This window comes from Halichoeres trimaculatus, unplaced genomic scaffold (assembly GCF_033239565.1).
Source record: "Halichoeres trimaculatus isolate MK-OKI-2021-1 unplaced genomic scaffold, fHalTri1.1 fHalTri1_scaffold_5, whole genome shotgun sequence".
Classification (NCBI taxonomy): domain Eukaryota; kingdom Metazoa; phylum Chordata; class Actinopteri; order Labriformes; family Labridae; genus Halichoeres; species Halichoeres trimaculatus.
Window position 1 is genome coordinate 32,949,280 of NW_027437183.1, and position 21,309 is coordinate 32,970,588.

The 21,309-nt window shown below is 42.1% G+C and overlaps 1 protein-coding gene across 1 annotated transcript; it reads left to right on the forward strand.

Annotated features, from left to right (window-relative positions):
- Window positions 1–4,059: 4,059 nt before the first annotated feature.
- LOC141789822 (galactose-specific lectin nattectin-like) lies at window positions 4,060–5,337 on the forward strand. The gene is made up of 4 exons (XM_074669296.1): window positions 4,060–4,283; window positions 4,418–4,549; window positions 4,942–5,050; window positions 5,251–5,337. The coding sequence occupies exons 1-4, from the start codon at window positions 4,200–4,202 to the stop codon at window positions 5,328–5,330; spliced, it is 405 nt and encodes a 134-aa protein (XP_074525397.1). The 5' UTR covers window positions 4,060–4,199; the 3' UTR covers window positions 5,331–5,337.
- Window positions 5,338–21,309: the final 15,972 nt, after the last annotated feature.

A 21,309-nucleotide genomic window follows, 5' to 3' on the forward strand; every position in this document is an offset into this window, starting at 1 on the left:
GTTTATTGCATTAAAATGTGCCTGACACTCTGGAAACCTGCCTCTGAGGCTTTGATGACATGTGCGCACATGTGCGCCTGTCACCAAATTACAGCTGCGGAGGGTGTGCTCCGCTTTGCGCCGAAGATAGACCAGGTTGGAGCTGGCGAGCTTTCAGTGCACTTTTTTTGGCACAAAATTGTCACTGCGCCAACATGAATCTGCTGACACCTCTCCCTGGTGCGCCGTCAACTCCCCCTGGCGCGCAGTCACACCCATCTCTGCGCAGACGGTCTACCAAATTGTCAAATTGGCAGTGCACTGTGGTGCGTCGCACGATATTAGCACTGCGCAGGGTGCACCAGGCTTGCGCCCTCTGCGCTGCACCACGAAATTAGAGCCCTAAAAGTTTAGTTCAGAGCTCATACCAAAATGAAAAATTACTACAAAACAGTGGTGATCGCTCTAATACTGCAAGGGAAGCTCAGCTTCCCCTAAAATGTCCCTAAAAAAAGTGGTGATATGTTCTGCTGTGTGTACATTTCATAGACAAAATCTGCGCTAGAATTCCTTCATCTTTTGTTCAGAATCAGCTCCTATCACAGGTAACTGGCTCCACCTCCTTCTCATTCATCCCCACAGCGTCTCAGCACTTTAACACAGTCGGACGCTGGGCTTCTTCTGACTTTAGTGGGGAAACTTAGAGTGGGTTGTTTCACTGTGGAAACTGGACTGTCATTGGATAAACGCTGGGCTTTATCCCGCCCATCGGACGCTCAGCGTCTCTGGGGGTCTATAAGGCAGTGGGCTGGCCTGGATGCTGGGCTTCTGCATGAGAAATGGACGATCTGTCTGAGGCCGAATCCCTTTTTGATTGACAGTGAAATGAGCCAGTCAGAGATCTTGAAGTATAACCCTCCACCAGAGCATCTTCTGTAGAGAGGAGCTTCTCCTGTTTAAAGCGGCTCAAGTCTTACACCCTCAACACAATGGGCCAAGGCCGTTTAAGCAGTCTAGCTCTGCTGGCCATTGAGAGAACACTGATAAAATCCCTGGAAAAAACACCTGGTTGGTACGACAGGGTCATAGATCATTTTCTTCAAAAGGAACGGAGGGTAGAATTTACGTTTAAATAAATAAACAAATTAATGATGTTGGCTGGAAAAAAAATCAGCTTCCCCTCCTTGACTGACCAGCAGCTGCCACTGCCACCAAGTAAACTAAAAGTGCAATGTGTGGATGTGCAAATGAGCATTAAAAGTGCAGGAATAAGAGCAACCTAAGGGTTAACTGCCATTGGCTAAAAGATAGCAGTGGGACCTGAGGGCAAAAGCTCAAACTCATTCCCAGGTGGATGATTGGGACAATCCAGAACGTCATTGGCCTTTCTCAACACTTACCCCGACCTGCTGACAACCTGAGATTTTTCAAGCAGTTCTAACAAGACTGCCAAGACGATTCTTGTTAGTGAGGTTCAGGTTCCCAAACCAAACAAGAATACAAAAGGTTGAAACAGATTCAATAAAACTTCTGTAGGAGAGTCATCATTTCAGTAGAAACATGGAAGGTTCTCATTTTCCTCAGGAAGAACAATCTCTGTTGAACCTTCTTGGAGGTTGCGTCAACATGGGGTTAAAAACACAGTATGTTGTTGAGGACCACACCAGATATTTATAGGTCTCACCATCTCAACACCAGCACCTTTGATACCAGTAGGTGGAGGAAAAGAGGGAGACTTCCTGAAGTTGATAATCATGTCTGTGGTTTTTGACACGTTCAGCTCAAGAGAAGACTCATTAAACCAAGCCACAACATCATCTAGAGCAGGGCCGTTGTGTTTTACAGAGACAAATCTGAAATTATTGGAACACAACACCACAAAACACATGTTCATCCTTTTACCTGAACAACATCAGTGATCCTTTGTGACCATTTCTTTTTTCTTAATGTGTCCACTGACCTTTAACCATTTCAGTGTATATATAAATGACCTGACAAAGCCTTGAAGTGTTACTGAGTGTTGATTTGATCATTACTGAATATTGACACTATAGGCATTAACATGTCACCACAATTCTCAGGTGACAATTGATGACTGTTTGAGTTTGTGCTTAAAATGTAAATGAAATGATGACATGGGAAGAAAAATAAAGAGACCATATGATCAGAGGAGGTACTAAATTGGTTTATGTATATGAGTTTAAGAAACTTTTCAGGACATGTTTGCTCTTTATCATTCTTCTTCCTAAGAACATCACAGAGCAAAGTTCCCTGCAAATGTTTTTTTAGAGCAGCCTTAACTAAAGGCTGCTGAAATATGTACGTCAAAGCTCATTGCAGTATCAATATTGTCCTCTGTATACCTTGTAATATGCAAATTTTTTAATCTAAACATCTGTTGAATGTATAAAAAGAGCGTTTCCTTACCATGACTTCACCACATCTCGACAAATCCAATCTGATCTTATCATCAGAACAAGGTAAGGGTTTGGTTTTTACCTTCTACTCCTGAATTTACTTCATATTATATATTCTTGACCTGTACCACACTGTACTTATTCATTTACAATAATAGATGTAAACTAGAAGACATTCACCAACAACAGGGAATCAGATATTGTTAAGTTCCAGCTTCAGAGGTGATTTCTCCAAATGGACGTTTGAGAAGTCATGTGGTGAAGCTTCTCTCAGTCCTGTCTTTCTCTCATCTCTATCAGTTCAGATGACATTTCTCTTTCTGGCTGTTCAAATGGATCACTCTACTCTCATGCTATGCTAACATTTAGCTCTTTCTGTTTCCTGCAGATGGCGCTCACTTATCAACTCATTGTGCTCCTTGGCTTGAGCAGTGGACTGTGGATGGGAGCAGATGTAAGTCTTGTTGGATTCTTCTGGAGCTCTGTGGGCTGTGCTGTGTGCTCCAACTACAAACATCTGATCACAGATAATATTGGTCACTTTAGAAACTCTTCAATCAGATTTAAATCCACATACTTTTGGAAAGCGAACATGTTTAATGATGACAGTTGAAGCCAAACTCCTTCAGTGGACTTTGTCACGGCTCCTTTTTTCTGTTTCTTTCTTAAATGTCCTCTCCAAAAATCCTGAAAGTAAACTTCTGTTTAGTTAAGCCGCCAACATCATGTTTTCAGCTTTAATCTTGAGGGTTAAACTGATGAAAATGTTTTTCTTCTTTTCACAGGCTGACTGTAAATCAGGTAGGTACTGGTCTCTGTGTCATAATGAAGTCATTTCAAGTGTCTGCAGTAGAGATAGACCGATATGGATTTTTCAGAGCTGCTACAGATACTGATTTTTTTGTAGTCAAGGAGGCCGATAACTGATATTTGAAGCTGATATTAATTTGCAGTCAAAGTGAAAATATTGGTGTCAAAATTTTCAACAATACAAACTCCAACGCTTAACTTCATTCAAATACCTTAAGCACAAGTTTATTAAACAGCTCAGCAGCATGTTTTATAAAGTCAAATGAAAACTTAAAAAAATAAAAAGCTGAAGTTTTCTACAGTAAATACAGATTTTCCAAAATTTCAATATAACTGCAATAACAGTAATAACTGCTCCGCTGATTGGCTGTTAACCGAGCCATGGCTCTGCTTGTAACCAATCAGATGGTACTGTGGGTGGGACAGTGCTGGGGACTGAGTAGTGACTGCAGACAGTGGAGCAGCAACAACGCAGTTTTCCATTTGTTTCTTATCCACCGTCGGATTAAAAAAAAAGGCCCATGCGACATGCCTCAAAATGCCAAATACTGGCCCCGATAATCGGCCTGGCCAATTATAGGTCTATCCCTATTCTGCAGCCAAGCATCAGATGGTCTCCAGCTGTCAAAGTGCTCTGAAGGCCTGAGCTGGTCTCAGTTCTGGTTCCAGTCTGTCCTTGAAATAGTGCTGTATAGGTTGTCTGAGCAGCAGCTGGAGATGAAGCCGTGTTCAGGTTGAGTCCAGCTGCAGCTTCCAGCAGCTCTATCAGCTGTGATGTAGTTTAAGAGAGAAAATAAAGTGGAGGGAGGAGTTTGAGGTGATATCCTCTAAAAACACACACAGGGCTCATAGAGCACACTCTCACAGTCAGAGACCAGAGGGTTTGATAACTCTCCATCCTTTCTCAGTCAGCTGATGGACTTTCTGTATTATTTAGCTGATTGTATTTAAAAGTCTTTCTAACACAACATTTGTTTTGTTGAAGACTGCTGCATGGTCTGCCCTGAAGATTGGATAGCATATAGCTCTCGCTGTTTCCAGTTTTTGAACGACCCAAAGGACTGGAGTGATGCTGAGGTACTCATAACACTGTGTTTACTGCATGTCTTTGTTACAAGAATCTTTCTGATGTTAATATTTTCTCTAACCCTTTATTTGGTGATTATATTTCTGCTTCTAATTCTGCCTCTCACTTTGTTTGCTCACTTTAGAAAGAATGCATAGATAAAGGTGGAAATCTGGCTTCAGTTCGTAGTAATGAAGTTGCCTTCGTCAAAAATTTGGTGAAACAGTTAGCAGGTGGACCAACACGAACTTGGCTTGGAGGCTATGATGCAGTAAAGGTGAGTTATGTCAGATTGTTTATATAAAGAGATACTGACTGCTATACTCAGAGAAATACTTGGAGTTGATAAACCAGTGTAGACACTGCAAAGTAAACACAGACCTGAGAGGATCAGACTACAGACTGCAATAAACTGTTCTTTTCTGAAAAAATAAAAGGTTAAGTACTTTGGGTATTTATTAAAACGTGTTTTATTAGACTGATGTAACACAAGGTCCTTGGCATACGTATTTGTGTGAAGGTTTTAATCAGGAAAGTATCCGTGTTGTCACGTCACTGGTGATGGTGGCAGCTGAGGACTTGTTAGGACTGTTAGAACCGACAGTTCTGGTAGGTGAAGAGGTGCACAGATATAATTTTTATCTTCATCATCATTTTTTCCCACTTCAGGAGGGGGCTTGGAAATGGAGCAATGGTGAAAAATTTGTCTTCACTTGGCCCCCTGGTGAACCAAACAACCACATGGGACCAGAAGGCTGCATGGAGCTGATGCACACACGTACAAATTTACTTTCACTGCTGTTTTGTAACTTTGGTGAAATCTTTTGGAAACACTGAGTGTAAAGCAAATTATTGAATTAGTTATTTGAAAGAAAAGGACTTTGGGCAAATACTGTCATGACGAACCAACAAATGAATTAAGATGGTCTCTCAGAGTGTGGTGTCTGATCACTTGCTGTCTTTTGTGTTTTCCTACAGCTCCGCAGCCCTTCAACGATGCTCCATGTAATGTCAAGAAAGCTTTCCTCTGTGTCCGAGACCGGATAACAACCAACTAAAAACCCATCTTCAATGATCCAGATGGAAATCTCTTCACTGCCGTTTTTGATAACATCAGTGTTTGAAGATTTTTTGAAAGTATGGATTTGAAATGTTTCAATAAATCAATTCCCAGCATTCATCATGACTCCCTGTTTTGACTTCTCTTCAACGCTTGTGATCAAAAGTCCATGTAAATTTCAGCTCCAACACCAATGATTAAAATGTTTAAATGAGGTTAGGGTTTGACAAGCAGGGCAGATTTGATCATTTACAAATGACAAGAAAAAAAGAAACACCTGAAAAAAAAAAAAACACTATAACACTCTTCAGTAGGCTTTATCACAGGGGAGAAATCAACTTCTGTGAAAAGTACCAACAACACAATAAACAACAATAAATGTGGTTTCAGCAGCAGCAGAAATACAATCCAGGCAGTGGGAAGAGTTTAGGGAGACTTTGGAGAAAGACTTCTGACTGGCCTCAAGGAAGCTCTGACAAACCAAGCTGTCTTCATCAGGGGTGGAGGACTACTCAACCAGACTGGGGACATCATCAGGTGGTGGAAACATCACTATGAAGAACCTCTTATTTCAGCTGACTCGTCCTCCTCTGAGGAGGCAGAGTGAGTCCAAAGACTCAGATGCACCCCTTGTCATATCACTAGCAGAGGCCACCGAAATGGTCAAAAAGCTCCTCAGGGGTGGATGAGATCCACCCAGAGGTGCAGAAAGCTCTAGACCAGTGATTCCCAAACCAGGGTTACACAAAGTAATGTAAGGGGGACGAGAAAAAAACAAAACAAAAACAACTTGATTTGAAAACAGCTTGATTACATATTTAAACTAGCTTACATATAGGGGAGAATGGGGCAGTGTGAGACATTGGGTAAATTGAGACAACCCCTGTATCCTGGCAACGGATCATGTTTGTGGTCATCTGGCCATTATGTTTTCAGGCCCCTCCCATTTCCCCTTGGCCATGAAGGAGAGGACCTCGTGGTGTGAAGTATGTCTTTTTTTAAAGAATTTTTTTTTTATTTTGCATGTAAAAGTAAATTTTCTTGCTGTCAACTTAATCAACTGTTGTGCCAAAGCAAATCGATACAGGTAGAAAAACTTATATCATATACGTTGATGAACTATCAACATATTAAATCATGTGATGATGCTGGCTGAAGATTAGCCTGAATTGCTAAGAGAGGTTGTTTTTTTTTTCAGAAATTTGGCAGTGCGGCAAAGTGAGACGGTGATCACATAATTCTTTAGGTTAACTGAGGCCAACTGATTTTGCCACAAACCTAAATCTTATAGAAATGAATTGTGTACAGTAGGTAGGCATTGGTTTGGTAGCTTCTTAGCACATCTCTATCTGAACTCCAGAGGCAACATCCCTGGAAAGGGCTGCAGCCTTCGGTAAAACTACACTTGGGAAGTTCTTTGGGCAACAGAGACCATGATAATCCATTTTGATTAACATGACAAAAGCAACTGATGATTTAGGAAACAGCAGAGAATTGGACATAATCATTTGCATGGAAGTCCCAAAGCATTTGCAGCTTGTTCAAAGGAATGAGAAACTGTTTTTTGGATATGTTCTGAAGTGTTCTCCCCAAGATATAAGCTGCAGTCTTAGGTGCCTGCTTAAGTTGCCGAAAAATCACATATATAGGCTGCCCTCTAGTGTCAACCCCAATGCACTGTGGTGAAGAGAGAGCTGAGGCAGAAGGCAAGGCTATCAATTCAGCAGTCAATCACTGCTCACCTGTGGCCATGGATAGAAGCGGCTGAAATGAGCTTTATCTGCAGGGTGTCAGGGCTCAGCCTAAGAGATAAAGTTCAGTAGAGGCTCTGTAGAGCAGCTGCTCCTCCTCATGAAGAGGAGCCAGATGAGGTGGTTCAGGTATCTGATGCCTCCTGGACGCCTCCCTGGGAAGTTTTTTTGGGCATGTCCCATTTTTTGGACTGAGAAGACTTTGTACAAGTAAGACTTGCATCCAGTAAACAGAGGGGGCTATTAACATTTTACATGGTGAGTTAGCATAAAGCTAAAACGATCAAGCCACACACTCGAGGACTTGTTGCTCCTTGTTGCTATGGATATCGCTGGGAAAGTATTGGGGGAAAAGGCCAAAAATCACACAGTCCATGCCAATATCAAACAACACAGATTCTTGGCTCGTCAGTAACATGGTAGAGGACATTATGAAAGAGCTAGCACATAGCCTACCAGGTTTATCTCCTGGTATATGAGCAGTACATTCATGGAGACACCTTTGTGACATTAGATGGACTTCTGTGGATGCAGTGTGTTGGCATCTGTGCTGACAGCCAAAAGCCATAACCCTGGAGACACAGGGGTGCAACATGCATGCAAGCAGTTGCAACTGATGCCACTTGGGTACACTGCAGCATCCACCTAGATCAGAGGTCACCAACTTTTTTGAGCCCAAGATCTCAAAACCCAGCCGGCGTGAATGCAAGATCTACCTATTGATGGCTTGAAGAAAAATGGAAAACACATCATGTTTTTCCAGTTTTAACAAGCTTAGATGTACGAATTATACTCAAGTCCCTTGTATTTAAATGTTCTAAGCTGTTTTGCTTACCTGCTGAAACTCTTCTGATGTTATAACTTCTTACTTTTAAATTATGAGAAAATGGAACTTTAGTGTTTAATAAATTCTCAATCAGTGCCATTCAGTTACCTGCAGTTACCATCTGTTACATGTTAAAGCAGTATCACTTCAAAACATCATATAAAAGACATATTAGTGAGATGGCTGTGACTGAATATGTCTGTGAGGGACTCGTAGTCTGGCTCATAGCTACAAACAGCCAGTCAGAGACAGTCAGTAGGGTGGCTGGCAATAAGATGGCTCCTGTTCTTTGATTTGTCTGCAAGTGACTGTGTGTCTATCAAATTAATATGGAGATTAATTGAGTAATAAGAAGTTGCACACGCAGCATTTTTTCCATTACATATGTTCTTTTCATTGCTGGTTGTAGCAATTCAAAGGTTTATCTTATCAACTTTATCTTAAAAGTACTGCTTTAAAATAATAGACTGGCTGACGTACTTAATGTATAATACATTTTTTATCAATCATTTTTATTACTATGACACAAACTGGGATTTAATATCTACACAATTATAGTTATTGATAGTTTTTAAAGTGGAGAGTAAAGTTAAATTGGATAAATAGTGACAATTTGTAAGTGTGCACATCATGCCCTCATTGAGCCACCCCAGTCTGAAAGTCTGGACACGCCCCTGCACAGAGACACACAGTGACGGTGTGATATGAAAGCTGACAGGCTTTCAAGTTTGATCACCAAAAGCTGGAGGAAAATGCCTCTGTTGATTTTTAAAGAATGAGAGGAAAGATAGAAAAAGTAAAACCCCTGATCCAGAGAGAGCAGACTCCTGTATGAGAGGAAGGAGGATTAACGATCAGCTGATGCCTAATACACGCGAATGCTGGAGCGCAGCACTCATCATTACAGTATCCACAAAGTGATTAAGGGGAAGGTTAAAGTAAATATAACCCACACAGAGTGACAGAGGGAACTTATGCTTCTGAATCTTATAAATCTGGACAAAGTGTAGAACAGAAGTTTTCTCCGTGACTCACGGGATATTTAGGTGATGACGTGAATCATTACAGCATAAAAAACACAGAGGTAGATGATAGCGCATCTGTAAACACTGGAAAATGATCGTAGGAAGCTCGGATCTGATTTCCTCCATCAATTTTTCCAGCCATGGTCCGCATTTGTCTGTCACTCCATCATGAGTGATTCATTTTTCTATTATTTTCAAGATCTACTGGGGAAGCTTCAAAGATTGACCAGTCGATCGCGATCGATGGGTTGGCGACCTCTGATCTAGAGGCTCTCGCTGCTAAGGGAATACATGCCAGCCTGAGAAGTGCTTTGGGCACAACAGTAAAAATAGTGAACTTTAAGAAAGCTAGGCCCCTTAGCTCTTGCATATTTACTGCAGTGAAATGTGCAGGGATCACACAGATGCATGCTGGTTATGAAAAGGTAAAGTATTGACACGTCTCTTTGAACTCAAATGACCATAACTGTCCAGCGTCTGAGCATTTGCATGATAAGGAGTTTCTGACACGTCTGTCTTGTCTGGGTAACATTTTTTCTGGTCTGAATGAACTGAATGTCAGTTTACAGGGAGTTTCAGCAACAATAATCAATGTGGGAGATAAAGTAAAGGTCATGATGAGGAAATTGAACCTCTTGTCAAATTGCTTTTGACAACAAAAGAAAGGGTTTTTCTTATTGCTGCATGAATTCACGTGTGCGAATGAGCTCTCTTTGAAAGATAACGTAAAAAATGACACAACTGTGCATCTCAGACCACTGGCTGCACAGCTGCACAGGTATTTTCCCCTGAAACAGAAGGGGGCCCCAGAGAGCTAACCAAGTCTGAATCACTAAAAGAGCAGTGACAATGAGGAGCGTGTGTCTGTGCAGAACTCCCAAAAGGGGCCCACACTCACCTCCTACTCCAGGATCAGCAGACTTGTCGCAGCCTTGGTAATGCCAATCTTTGTGCTTTTGTGTCAGTAGTTTCTTGACTTTTATGGACATGAAGTTGTTTTCATTTACTCTTGCAGAACGGCGTGGATGCTGTGCAAGATGTTCCTGACTTCCACAGTGGAACTGTTTTCCTTTTCTATGTATTAAATATTTTCTTTTATCATATTTATGAATGAGTGCATGGGTCAGAAGTAGAAAAAAAACAAAACAAAAAAGGAAAAAAAAAACAAAATAAAAAACGTCTATTTATCGGCCCCCCACTGTACGGGGGTTGAATTTTTATCGAACTCGGCCGTTCAGAGAATATTAAGATCGGGAGCTCCCTCAATAAGAGGCACAGCTGAGGGTCATGTGACTGACAGGCGTCCTTTGGCTGTAGGTGAAGCCCTTGCCACTTGAAATAGCAGCATCTGGTGGCTGAAACTGGCACCTAGCTTTAGATGAGCGATAGTGGCTGACAGGCGTGCCTACAGCAAGCACCAAAGCCATGTCCACGCGTAGCCGAGTATTTGGGAAACTGCATAATTTTTTGACATTTTTGCCTGTTTTCCACACGAAACTGCAGATTTACATCACGGAAAACTATTTTCTGAAACCTCTGGTATCATGGTTTCTTGTGGACTGGGTTGGCACAGGTTTTATGTCTGGAATTTACTGCCAAATATAGGTTGGGCATGCTTCGAGCTGCACTCATAGGTGGATTTGCCCGCTGCTTGTGAACAAAAGTATTTTTAAAAACGACTGGGGGGAAAGTGGGTATTAGTTTTTGAAAATACCTGGCTGCATGTAGACATGGCCTAAAAGGCCAGGTCTCTCATGCAGAGGTCTTAGGACGCGGTCACACTGGACAGTCGTGCCGTGCCTAAGCACGCTTCAGCCGTAAAGCACGTTTGGAAGGGCCAGTGTGACCTCAACTGTGCTGTGCTCAAGCACGATTCCCTTCCGTGCTTCGGCACGCTTCAAAGAGGTGGGCTTCGGCACGGTTTACTTCATGCACGAGCACAAGCACGCAGACAGCACGTGCGATCCATTACGTATAATCACCGTGAGCGCATCTCTCGACGATCATTTTAAACAAAGTGGGGGTGTTAGAGGGCTGTGTCGGGCGAAAACGACTTAATATAAATCCAAAAGTCTCTAAAGTTGTAGCAGTGCTCTCTGTGTCTCATTGTGCTGACTCTGATGAGATCGCGCTTCATGTAAATAAATGCTTCATGATGACGTAGGCGGGCTGTGTGCGTGTCTGATACCCGCTAAAGTCTGGTTCATATTGGGGTAGTGTGACCGCCGGCCGTACTCTACAGCTGGGGATCGGCGCTGCAGGGGGGCAATCGTGCTTAGGCACGGCACGTTTTGGATGGCCAGTGTGACCGCGTCCTTAGACCATGCGTCCAGGAGCCTGTAAGCCTGTTGACTACATTTTCTTCACTGTCTTGGGTTAATGATGATGATTCGTTATGGTTATTTAAAGCTTGTGTTAATGTATTACTTTAAATTGTTTGTTTAACTCACAGAAACCACAGTCTGTATGTAAATACATACTTCACCTTGCTTCCACTGTCATCAGCTCTTTAATCCTACATGTCATCATGACATGTGGTGTGTATGCTCAACATCTTGACAGGAACATTGGAGAAATGCCAGTGGTCCAGTGCAGTGCATTAATATAAATACTCATGGTCTATAGAACAAGCTGTACAAAACCCAAACATTTCAGGAAACCTTATATGATCCATCTACACATAAGTTCACATCTTAAGAAGGAGGATGAGAAAGCAAAAGAGGACGTATTGGTCGCCCTAGCCATGTGTTTTCCAATTATCTTGATTTCTCGTCATGACTTTCACCTCTTTTGATTCACATTTGTGTTAATTTATCCTCTATCTACTTAATCTCTGTGTTTCTTCAGGTCTGTTAGTTTGTATGTCTTCTCATCTGGTCCCATACCATGTTGTGTTTTTTTGCCCCAGTTTACAGTCAGTGCTTTTGGGCTTTGAGGTTTTTCTTGTTTTGTTCTGTTTTTAGGATTTTTGGTCCGGTAAATAAGATTTTAAGTTAGTCTGCATCTGGGCCCTCCCTCTTTGTTTGCTATTCGATCTCTGTTTGGCCAAAGTGAGAGCTGTGTTGACATACTAAATCCAACACCTTCTCATAGAGGGTTAACCCTTCTCAAAGATTATGTTTGCCGTCTCCAAGGATCTCAGCCGGGCTCAGCCGAATGGAACAGAGTCTCCAGTTTGGGGGCCTCATAATTTAATCTCTATTTGCTGATGATGTTGTTCTGTTTGGCTCCTCAGGCTGGGACCTCCAGCAGGCATTAAATGAGCTAAGAGCAAAGCTTCTTGGCTTTATTACGTAATTTTACCAGAGCAAATCTGAAATATTTTGCACACAGAACCACAAAACACATCTTAGTCCTTTTACCTGAACAACATCACTCATTCCTTTGTGACCATTTCTTATTCCTAAGTATGTTACATGTCCACTGACCTTGAACCAATTACTTGTATAAATAAATGACATGACAAAGCCTCGAAGTGTTGCAGAGTGTTGATTTGATCATTACTGAATAATGACACTGCAGGCATTAACATGTCACCACAATTATCAGGTGACAACAGATCAGTTATTTGAGTTTGTGCCTAATATGCAAATGAATTAATGATTTGGGGAAAAACATAAAGAGACAACATGATCAGAAGAGGTACCAAGAAGTACTAAGTTAAATTAATGGGTAGATTTTATGTATGATGGGAAGAAATTTTTAGGACATGTTTGCTCTCAGTTATTCTTGTTTGTAAGAAAACCAAAGCAAAGTTCCCCACATTTTTTCAGGCAGAGTTTTAACTAAACATGTGAGTGGAGCTAAGCATGACCTAATCTAAATGGTGTCGCTCCACCTCCTAAACTAACTCTGGCTCCTTTTGCTGCTCCCCCACAAGCCCCAAAGCAGTCAGCAATCAGCTCAGGCCAATTCTATGACCATCACCCAGTCTCCTGTGCACCCAACCCCCATGCCAAACCCTATGAGAGGCAGGCCCACAGAGTGACGGGCCCACATTGTTTTAAGGTCCCATGGAGGAAAGTCCAACAAGAAAGCCAAGCCAAGTCAAGAAAGGCCAACAGTGTCCTACATCTTGAGGTGAATCTTGTCTGACCAACAGCACCTTGGTAGCGGTGCTTCTTGACTTCCTCTGCAGGGGCTCAAGAGATTTAAACTGCTTTTCAACTCTAAAGATGTATTTGTTAGTTTCAGCTGTTTAAAGAGCTTTAACAACCTCACCAGTTTGAGACAACAGTTCACAAAACCATCAATGTCCCAGCTGGACATGCCCGAAAAAGTCCCCCCAGGGAGGCGTCTGGGAGGCATCCTCACCAGATGCCCGAGCCACTTCATCTGGCTCCTCTTGATGTGGAGGAGCAGCAGCTCTACTCCAAGCCACCCAAAAGTCCGAGCTCTGGACCCTATCCCCAAGGCTGAGCCTTCAGTTAAGTTCCAGTCTTGCCCCCCATATGGTTGTGGTACGATCTTACCCTGACCATGTTTCTTACTTCTCCATCGTGGAAAAAACCTCCAGCTGATGCAAGAATTGATGATTTATGATGGTGATCATGTTGAGTGGCTGCCAGACACCTCAGCACCTGATTGTGCCGCCATCTGTAATGGCCTTGAGGCTCGTCTTGCAGCCCACTTGAATCTGCTTTAGATTTGCTGGAGATGGGCAGAGGGGGCACATAGAGTCTTATCTGTACCACTGGTTGAGGTAAGTGGGAGATGGTAGGACATCGTACGTAGCTCGAAGGATGAAGCAGATCTGAAATGCTTCCATGCCCTACAACTCTTTCCAGGAGAAAACTCCACTTCCACATAGTCTTCATTTTTATCAGTGGATGTTGCCCCTTGGTGCACAGCAGGGGCAGACTGGGACTGAAAAACAGCCTGGGACTTTGACTTGGCCCAGCCCACAACAACGGGACACATCGGTTGACCCCCCCCAACAGCATATTGGCTGCCAACAGACCACAATCTGTGCCACAGCCTGATCAGCCCCGCCCCCTCTCTCTCATGTTGCGGCCGTGGCCCACACCAGTCCATCGGGGAAATCCCCGGTATCCCCGTGCTCCAGTCCGCCCTTGGTGCACAGTATTCATTCTGGCTTGAACTAGAGTTGTTAAGCTTTCTGTAGCACCCCCTGCAATAATCTGGTTTAAGGTGAGAATGAAACAATGGGCCTAAAGGCTGTGTCTTATTTTGCGCCAAATTGTGACGAGCGGAAATGAGACGCACAAGATCCTTGTAACAGAGCACGTGAGGCTTTTATGCTTTTTGATACCCTGCGCAGAGTTCGATGGTGTCTGTTCCCAAAATACGGGGGGCGGTGTATCACAAACGTATGTCTACCAGAGTAATAAACGAGAGTCGAAGTTTGCCTTCCTTTACAACACATTTCCATATCTGTCCAAGAGATTTTTCAAGGTTCTCCTAACTGATTCCTCTTCTCTGCCGAGAACGGCCCGATTTTCACGCAATAAATTATTCACCACTTGGTTATCACGCTGATCTCTGTGTGAAGAGTCATACAGATGCCTATATTTCTGCACTTCGACTACTATGAAATTCCATTCTTCCACTGTCTTGTCTGCGCCTCTCCGTCCAGCAGGTTAAAATTTTTCGAGTGTGCTGACTTCTCAAATGTCCCTTTGAGGAAATCATCACTGAAGCTGGAACTTAACGATGTTTTATTCCTTGTTCTGGGGTGCGGAAATTTGCCGTGTGAAAGGGACAGTGTGAGGTGGTGCAGGTGTGACAATGACGTCATTCATTTGCATGAAGCTGCGCGGACCCCGCGGACGCTTCAAGCATAAATCAGCCTTAAGTATTCATGTGATCTATTGCTAACTGAGTTTCCACTCTTCAGTGCTCCTGTGATGCTGTTCTGTCTGAAGTCACAAACATTTATTTCAAGAAACACTTAAACTCAAGAAAGTGTTTTCACACCAAAAAATTACATCTAAAGGAGTTTTCTTGTGATCCAGTACTTCACAAGCAAAGAGGTAGTGTCAGAGAAACTGACCGTCAGAGCTCATAACAGAGAGGGAGACAGGCCACAGTCTTTTGGCTGAGATTACAGTTTCAGAGTGAGACTAAAAAACACTATTTACTGAAGCTCTCTCCTGTCTGTCAACCAGATAATGATCAGAAATAAACACTTATGATACAAATTAGAGCCACAAATGAACCAGTCTACTGATGGATCGTTCTGCATCATATTAGAGGACGATGAAAGTCAGCAAATACAAGCCGAGCAATGACGTGCAGCTTCTTGCGCTGGCTGTGTAAGTAAATCAGAATTTGGGGCCTGATTCACAAAAACATTACTTTTTACACATGAACCTTTTGCAAAAGAGCAAAAAAAAAAACAGTTATTTTGAATGTGATGGCAGCAACACCTTTAAAAAAAAGCAGGGACAGGGCCATGTTTAAGTCTGTGTAGCATCCCCTCTTCTTTAACAACAGTCTGCAAATGTCAGGGAATGGAGGAGACCAATTTCTGGAGTTTGAAGGGAATGTCATCTCATCTAATGTGAGATTCTGGCTGCTCAGCAGTACTGAGTCTTCACTGGATTTTTAATTTAATGATGTGTGAAATGCATTCAAGTAGTCAAAGGTATGGACTGCAGGCACAGCCAGTTTGGAACCTGGACCCTTCTTTTGCAGAGCCATGTTGTTGTGATGGATAAAGTATGTGGTGTAGTTTTGTCTGGCTAACAAGTAAGGACTTTCCTGAAGACAGTAGCATGTGTTGGTCTAAAATCTGAGTTAACCTTTCAGTGTTGATTCAATCTTTCCAGCTGCACATGCCACTAATGCTGATGTTGGGCATTGACATCGATACAAATAGTTACACTTTAACTTACACTGACTGGCCACTTTATTAGGTACACCTCGCTAGTACCTGGTTGGACCCCCTTTTCTCTTCTGAACTGCCTTAATCCTTGGTGTCATAGATTCAACAAGGTACTGGAAACATTCCTCAGAGAGTTTGGTCCGTGTTGACATGACAGCATCACACAGTTGCTGCAGATTTGTCGGCTGAACATCCATGATGAGAGTCTCCTGTTCCACCACATCCCAAAGCTGCTCTATTGGATTGAGATCTGGGGACTGTGGAGGACATTTGAGTACAGGGAACTCATTGTCATGTAGAAGAAACCAGTCTGAGATGATTCCAGCTTTATGACATGGAGCGTTATCCTGCTGGAAGTAGCCATCAGAAGATGGGTACACTGTGCTCATAAAGGGATGGACATGGTCAGCAACAATACTCAGGTAGGCTGTGGACTTAAAACCATGCTCACTCGGTGCTAAGGGGCCCAAAGTGAGCCAAGAAAATATCCCCACACCATTACACCAGCAGCAGCAGCCTGAACCGTTGATATAAGGCAGGATGGATCCATGCTTTCATGTTGTTGATGCCAAATTCTGACCCTACCATCTGAATGTGGAGCAGAAATCCAGACTCATCAGACCAGGCAACGTTTTTCCAATCTTCTATTGTCCAGTTTTGGTGTTGCTGTGTGAATTGTAGCCTCAGTTTCCTGTTCTTAGCTGACAGGAGGGTCACCCGGTGTGGTCTTCTGCTGCTGTAGCCCATCTGCCTCAAGGTTGGACGTGTTGTTGGTTCAGAGATGCTCTTCTGCAGACCTCGGTTGTAACCAGTGGTTATTTGAGTTACTGTTGCCTTTCTATCAGCTCCAACCAGTCTGTCCATTCTCCTCTGACCTCTGGCATCAACAAGACATTTTGTCCCACAGAACTGCTGCTCACTGGATATTTTCTCTTTTTGGGACCATTCTCTGTAAACCCTAGAGATGGTTGTGGGTTAAAATCCCAGTAGATCAGCAGTTTCAGAAATACACAGCCCATCTGGCACCAACAACCATGACACATTCCAAGTCACTTAAATCACCTTTCTCCCTTATTCTGATGCTCGGTTTAAACTGCAGCTGATCGTCTTGACCATGTCTACATGCCTTAATGCACTGAGTAGCTGCCATGTGATTGGCTGATTAGAAATTTGCATTAACGAGCAGCTGGACAGGTGTGCCTAATAAAATGGACGGTGAGTGTACGTTTGTGGATGACATGGTGACCTGTGTTTACAGACATCGAATTAGGGAAGTGTTCCTGATCCCATGCGGTGGTCTCCACTACAGAGTCATGTCTGGTTCGTTTGCTGGGCTGCTGATGGTTCCACAATTCACAAGATTACAACACAAGAATTCAAAGCCTTCTCAAATTTTTAATTGGGGCACATTTGTCTGTAACATACTGGTGAACCTCTGTCTTTCTTTACTCCTGAGAGACTCAGCCTCTCTAAGCTCTTCTCCTCTTATCCAGTCATCCTGCTGACCTGTTGCGATTTGACCTAACTATTTGCAAAACGCTCCTTACACTGTTTCTTTTTAAAACCATTTACTTTTTTAGCCTGTAAATACTGAAATACCAAATACGAAATACCACTGACCCAACTTTCTGAGAGGTGTTGCCGGCATCAAATTTAAAAATGGAATAATGTTATCAAGCCATTTTATTCTGTCTTTATTTACATTTAAACAATATCCTAACTTTTTTGTAATTGGGGTTGGGTTTAAATTTTCAGCATTGATCAGATGGAGCACAGAGGTGGTTCATGGTTTTGAATGATTGTGTGTTTGGTTTTATGCATCTGAGTGTAAGACAGATTTCAAGACACATTTACTCTTAGTTGTTCTTGTTCCTAAAATCATCACAGGGCAAAGTTCCCAGCAAGTGTTGTTTTTTTAGAGCAGCCTTAACTAAAGGCTGCTGAAATATGTTGAAAGCTGATTGCAGTATCAATATTGTCCTCTGAATACCTCGTAATATGCAAATTTTTGAATCCAACCATCTGTTGAAAGTATAAAAAGAGCGTTTTATGACCACGACTTCACCACATCTCGACAAATCCAGTCTGATCTGATCATCAGAAAGGTAAGGGTTTGGTTTTAACTCCTAATCCAGCTTCATATGATATATTCTTGATTTGACCCACACTGTGCTTATTCATTTACAATAATAGATGTAAACTAGAAGACATTCACCAACAACAGGGAATCAGATATTGTTAAGTTCCAGCTTCAGAGATGATTTCCCCAAAGGGACGTTTGAGAAGTCATGTGGTGAAGCTTCTCTCAGTCCTGTCTTTCTCTCAGCTCTATTAGTTCAGATGACATTTCTCTTTCCGACTGTTCAAATGGATCACTCTACTCTCATGCTAAGCTAACATTTAGCTCTTTCTGTTTCCTGCAGATGGCACTCACTTTTCAACTCATTGTGCTCCTTGGCTTGAGCAGTGGACTGTGGATGGCAGCAGAAGCTAGTTCTAGTCATGTAAGAGGAATTTTTAGAAAGTCTTCAATCATGTTTTAATCCATACATTTTTGGAAAGTGAACATGTTTAATGATGATAGTTGAAGCCAAACTCCCTCAGTGGACTTTGTCACGGCTCCTTTTTCTGTTTCTTTGTTAAATGTCCTCTCCAAGAATCCTGAAAGTAAACTTCTGTTTTGTTAAGCCGCCAACATCATGTCTTCAGCTTAATCTTGAGAGTTAAACTGATGAAAATGTTTTTCTTGTTTTCACAGGGTGCGGGCTGTCCAGAAGGTAGGTACTGGCCTCTCTGTGTCATAATGGAGTCATATTTAGTGTCTGCAGCCAAGCATCAGATGGTCTCCAGCTGTCAAAGTGCTCTGAAGGCCTGAGCTGGTCTCAGTTCTGGTTCCAGTCTGTCCTTGAAATAGTGCTGTATAGGTTGTCTGAGCAGCAGCTGGAGATGAAGCCGTGTTCAGGTTGAGTCCAGCCGCAGCTTCCAGCAGCTCTATCAGCTGTGATGTAGTTTAAGAGAGAAAATAAAGTGGAGGGAGGAGTTTGAGGTGATATCCTCTAAAAACACACACAGGGCTCATAGAGCACACTCTCACAGTCAGAGACCAGAGGGTTTGATAACTCTCCATCCTTCCTCAGTCAGCAGATGGACTTTCTGTATTATTCATCTGTTTATATTTAAAGGATCAACAATGTTCATTATTTTCTTAACTCATCATTTGTGTTGTTGAAGGTTGCTGCATGGTCTGCCCTGGTGGTTGGACACACAATAAATCTCGCTGTTTCCAGTTTGTCAATGAAACAAAGAACTGGAGTGATGCTGAGGTACTCATAACACTGTGTTTACTGCATGTCTTTGTCACAAGAATCTTTCTGATGTTAATATTTTCTCTAACCCTTTATTTGGTGATTATATTTCTGCTTCTTGTTCTGCCTCTCACTTTGTTTGCTCACTTTAGGGTGCATGTATAGCCAGAGGTGGCAACCTGGCTGCTGTTCAATATGACAGTGATATGGAATTGCTCAGAGGAATGGCAAAACTAGGCAATAAATTACAACGAGTATGGACTGGAGGCTATGAAATCAAGGTAAGTGAATTATGTCTGATTATCTAAATTAAGAGATATTGACTGGAGAATTACTTGAAGTAAATAAACTGGAGAAAAATGAAAGTTGCTGCAATGAGAAGGCCCTGAAAGAATACAAGAACACATATCTTAAAGGATCAGACTTGGGGCAATAAAAAGTTATTTTCCTGCTAAGAAGAAAAAAAAAGAATAGATTAATAACAACACATGCTGTATTAGTGTGATGTGACATAAAGTCATTGGCATGTGTATTTGTATGGATATTTTGATCAGGAAAGTCCTTTTGTTGTCGGGTGGTGAAGGTAACAGCTGATGACTTGCTAGGACTGGATGAATGAAGACAACAGGAAAAAGATGCCACTCACAGACTGAAAATGCTTTTTTTCTTATTCAGGAAAAGAAATGGAAATGGACCATTGGTATTGACTTTAATTTCAACGGTTGGGGCTATCAGGAACCAAACAACCAAAAAGAACCAGAAGACTGCATAGAAATCCAGATCGTAAACGAACATAACGGTACAAATTTAGTTTTCATTGTTCTTTTTTTTTAAAACTTTGGTGAAATCTTTTGTTTACACTGAATCTTACATGAACCACTGAAAACCTTTGATGGATAAAAAAAAATTGTTCTTTCAGACATGCCTACCTTCAACAGATTCTATCATGATAAACCAACAAATGAATTAAGATGATCTCTCAGAGCGTGGTGTCTGATCACTTGGTGTCTTGTGTGTTTTCCTACAGAGAAGCAGCCCTTCAACGATGCTCCATGTCACGTCAAGAAACATTTCATTTGTGTCCGAGACATGATATTAGCCTAAGCATAAAACAACATCTTCAGTGATCCTGCTGGAAATCTCTTCATAACATCAGTGTTTGAAGATTTTTTGACATCAGGGATTATTTGAAATGTTTCAATAAATCAATTCTCAGCATTCATTATGACTCTCTTTTTCTTGCATCATTTGTACAAAGATCCTCTGGTACAGAGAAAATCCAATAACTCATCCTCAGATCCAACTCCCATTTTTTTCTGCATAATTTGAGATATTTCCCATACTTTGGCATGATTCTGTCTTTGGGGCGCTTACAAGTGACCAATACCATTTCACAGTGTCAACTGATTAAAGATGCTATGAGGAGGATCTTTTGTAGTTGAACTCCCTCGCCACCTTCTGGCCCAGAGTCTCTGCATGCTGTCATAAATTACTTTTAGCAAGCTGTGTGTTTCTTTTGTGATTTAATGGAGATCGCATCCAAACAAATGTTCTTTGTTCAAGAAAACTTTTTACTGGATACAGCACACTAATAATAATAGTGCTACAGCTTGAAACGTGACTCACAGCTCTACAGTTCTACAGTTTCATTGAGCAGACGCTTTTGTCCAAAGTGACGTACAATACACACAAGAATTTAGACAAAAGGAAAAACCTTAGTTTGTGCGACAAAATGCTAATTTAACTGCAGGTGCTGCCAGATTTTTTGGTTACAATAACATTGAATAATCTAGTCAACAAACCACAATCTGCTGCGACAATATGCTTCAACCTTTAACCACATTCCGTAATTAGTGCTGAAAATTCACTGAGAGCTGGGTCCTAGACCTACTGACTCATTCTGCGCCTGAGGACAAAGAGCAGAAGGGTCAGATTGAGTGCTTTAGTGTGCAAGGACACATTTTATTGAAATGTGGGAGATTTCGTTACTTTCCATGTAATTGCATCTGCTTTGCTATCATTTTTCAAGGATATTTTCTAAAAATTCGTCAAATGTTAAAAAAAAAGCAGCCCAAATTTTATCAGCCCGCCTAATGCAATTTCCCCCGGGCCAACGTGTTCAAAACCCGCCCAACATGGCAACCATGGCAGCACAGGATATACTCCAGTCCAGAGGGTGGTGCTAACGCACCAACATGTAGTGCAGAAGAAGACGACGGAGGT

Excerpts from the sequence above, each read along its gene's own strand:
- LOC141789822 (XM_074669296.1), top strand. The coding sequence starts at position 4,200 with ATGGTCTGCCCTGAAGATTGGATAGCATATAGCTCTCGCTGTTTCCAG. Across the intron at positions 4,284-4,417 it reads AGGACTGGAGTGATGCTGAG|AAAGAATGCATAGATAAAGG; the intron begins GTACTCATAACA and ends TGCTCACTTTAG. Across the intron at positions 4,550-4,941 it reads GAGGCTATGATGCAGTAAAG|GAGGGGGCTTGGAAATGGAG; the intron begins GTGAGTTATGTC and ends TTCCCACTTCAG.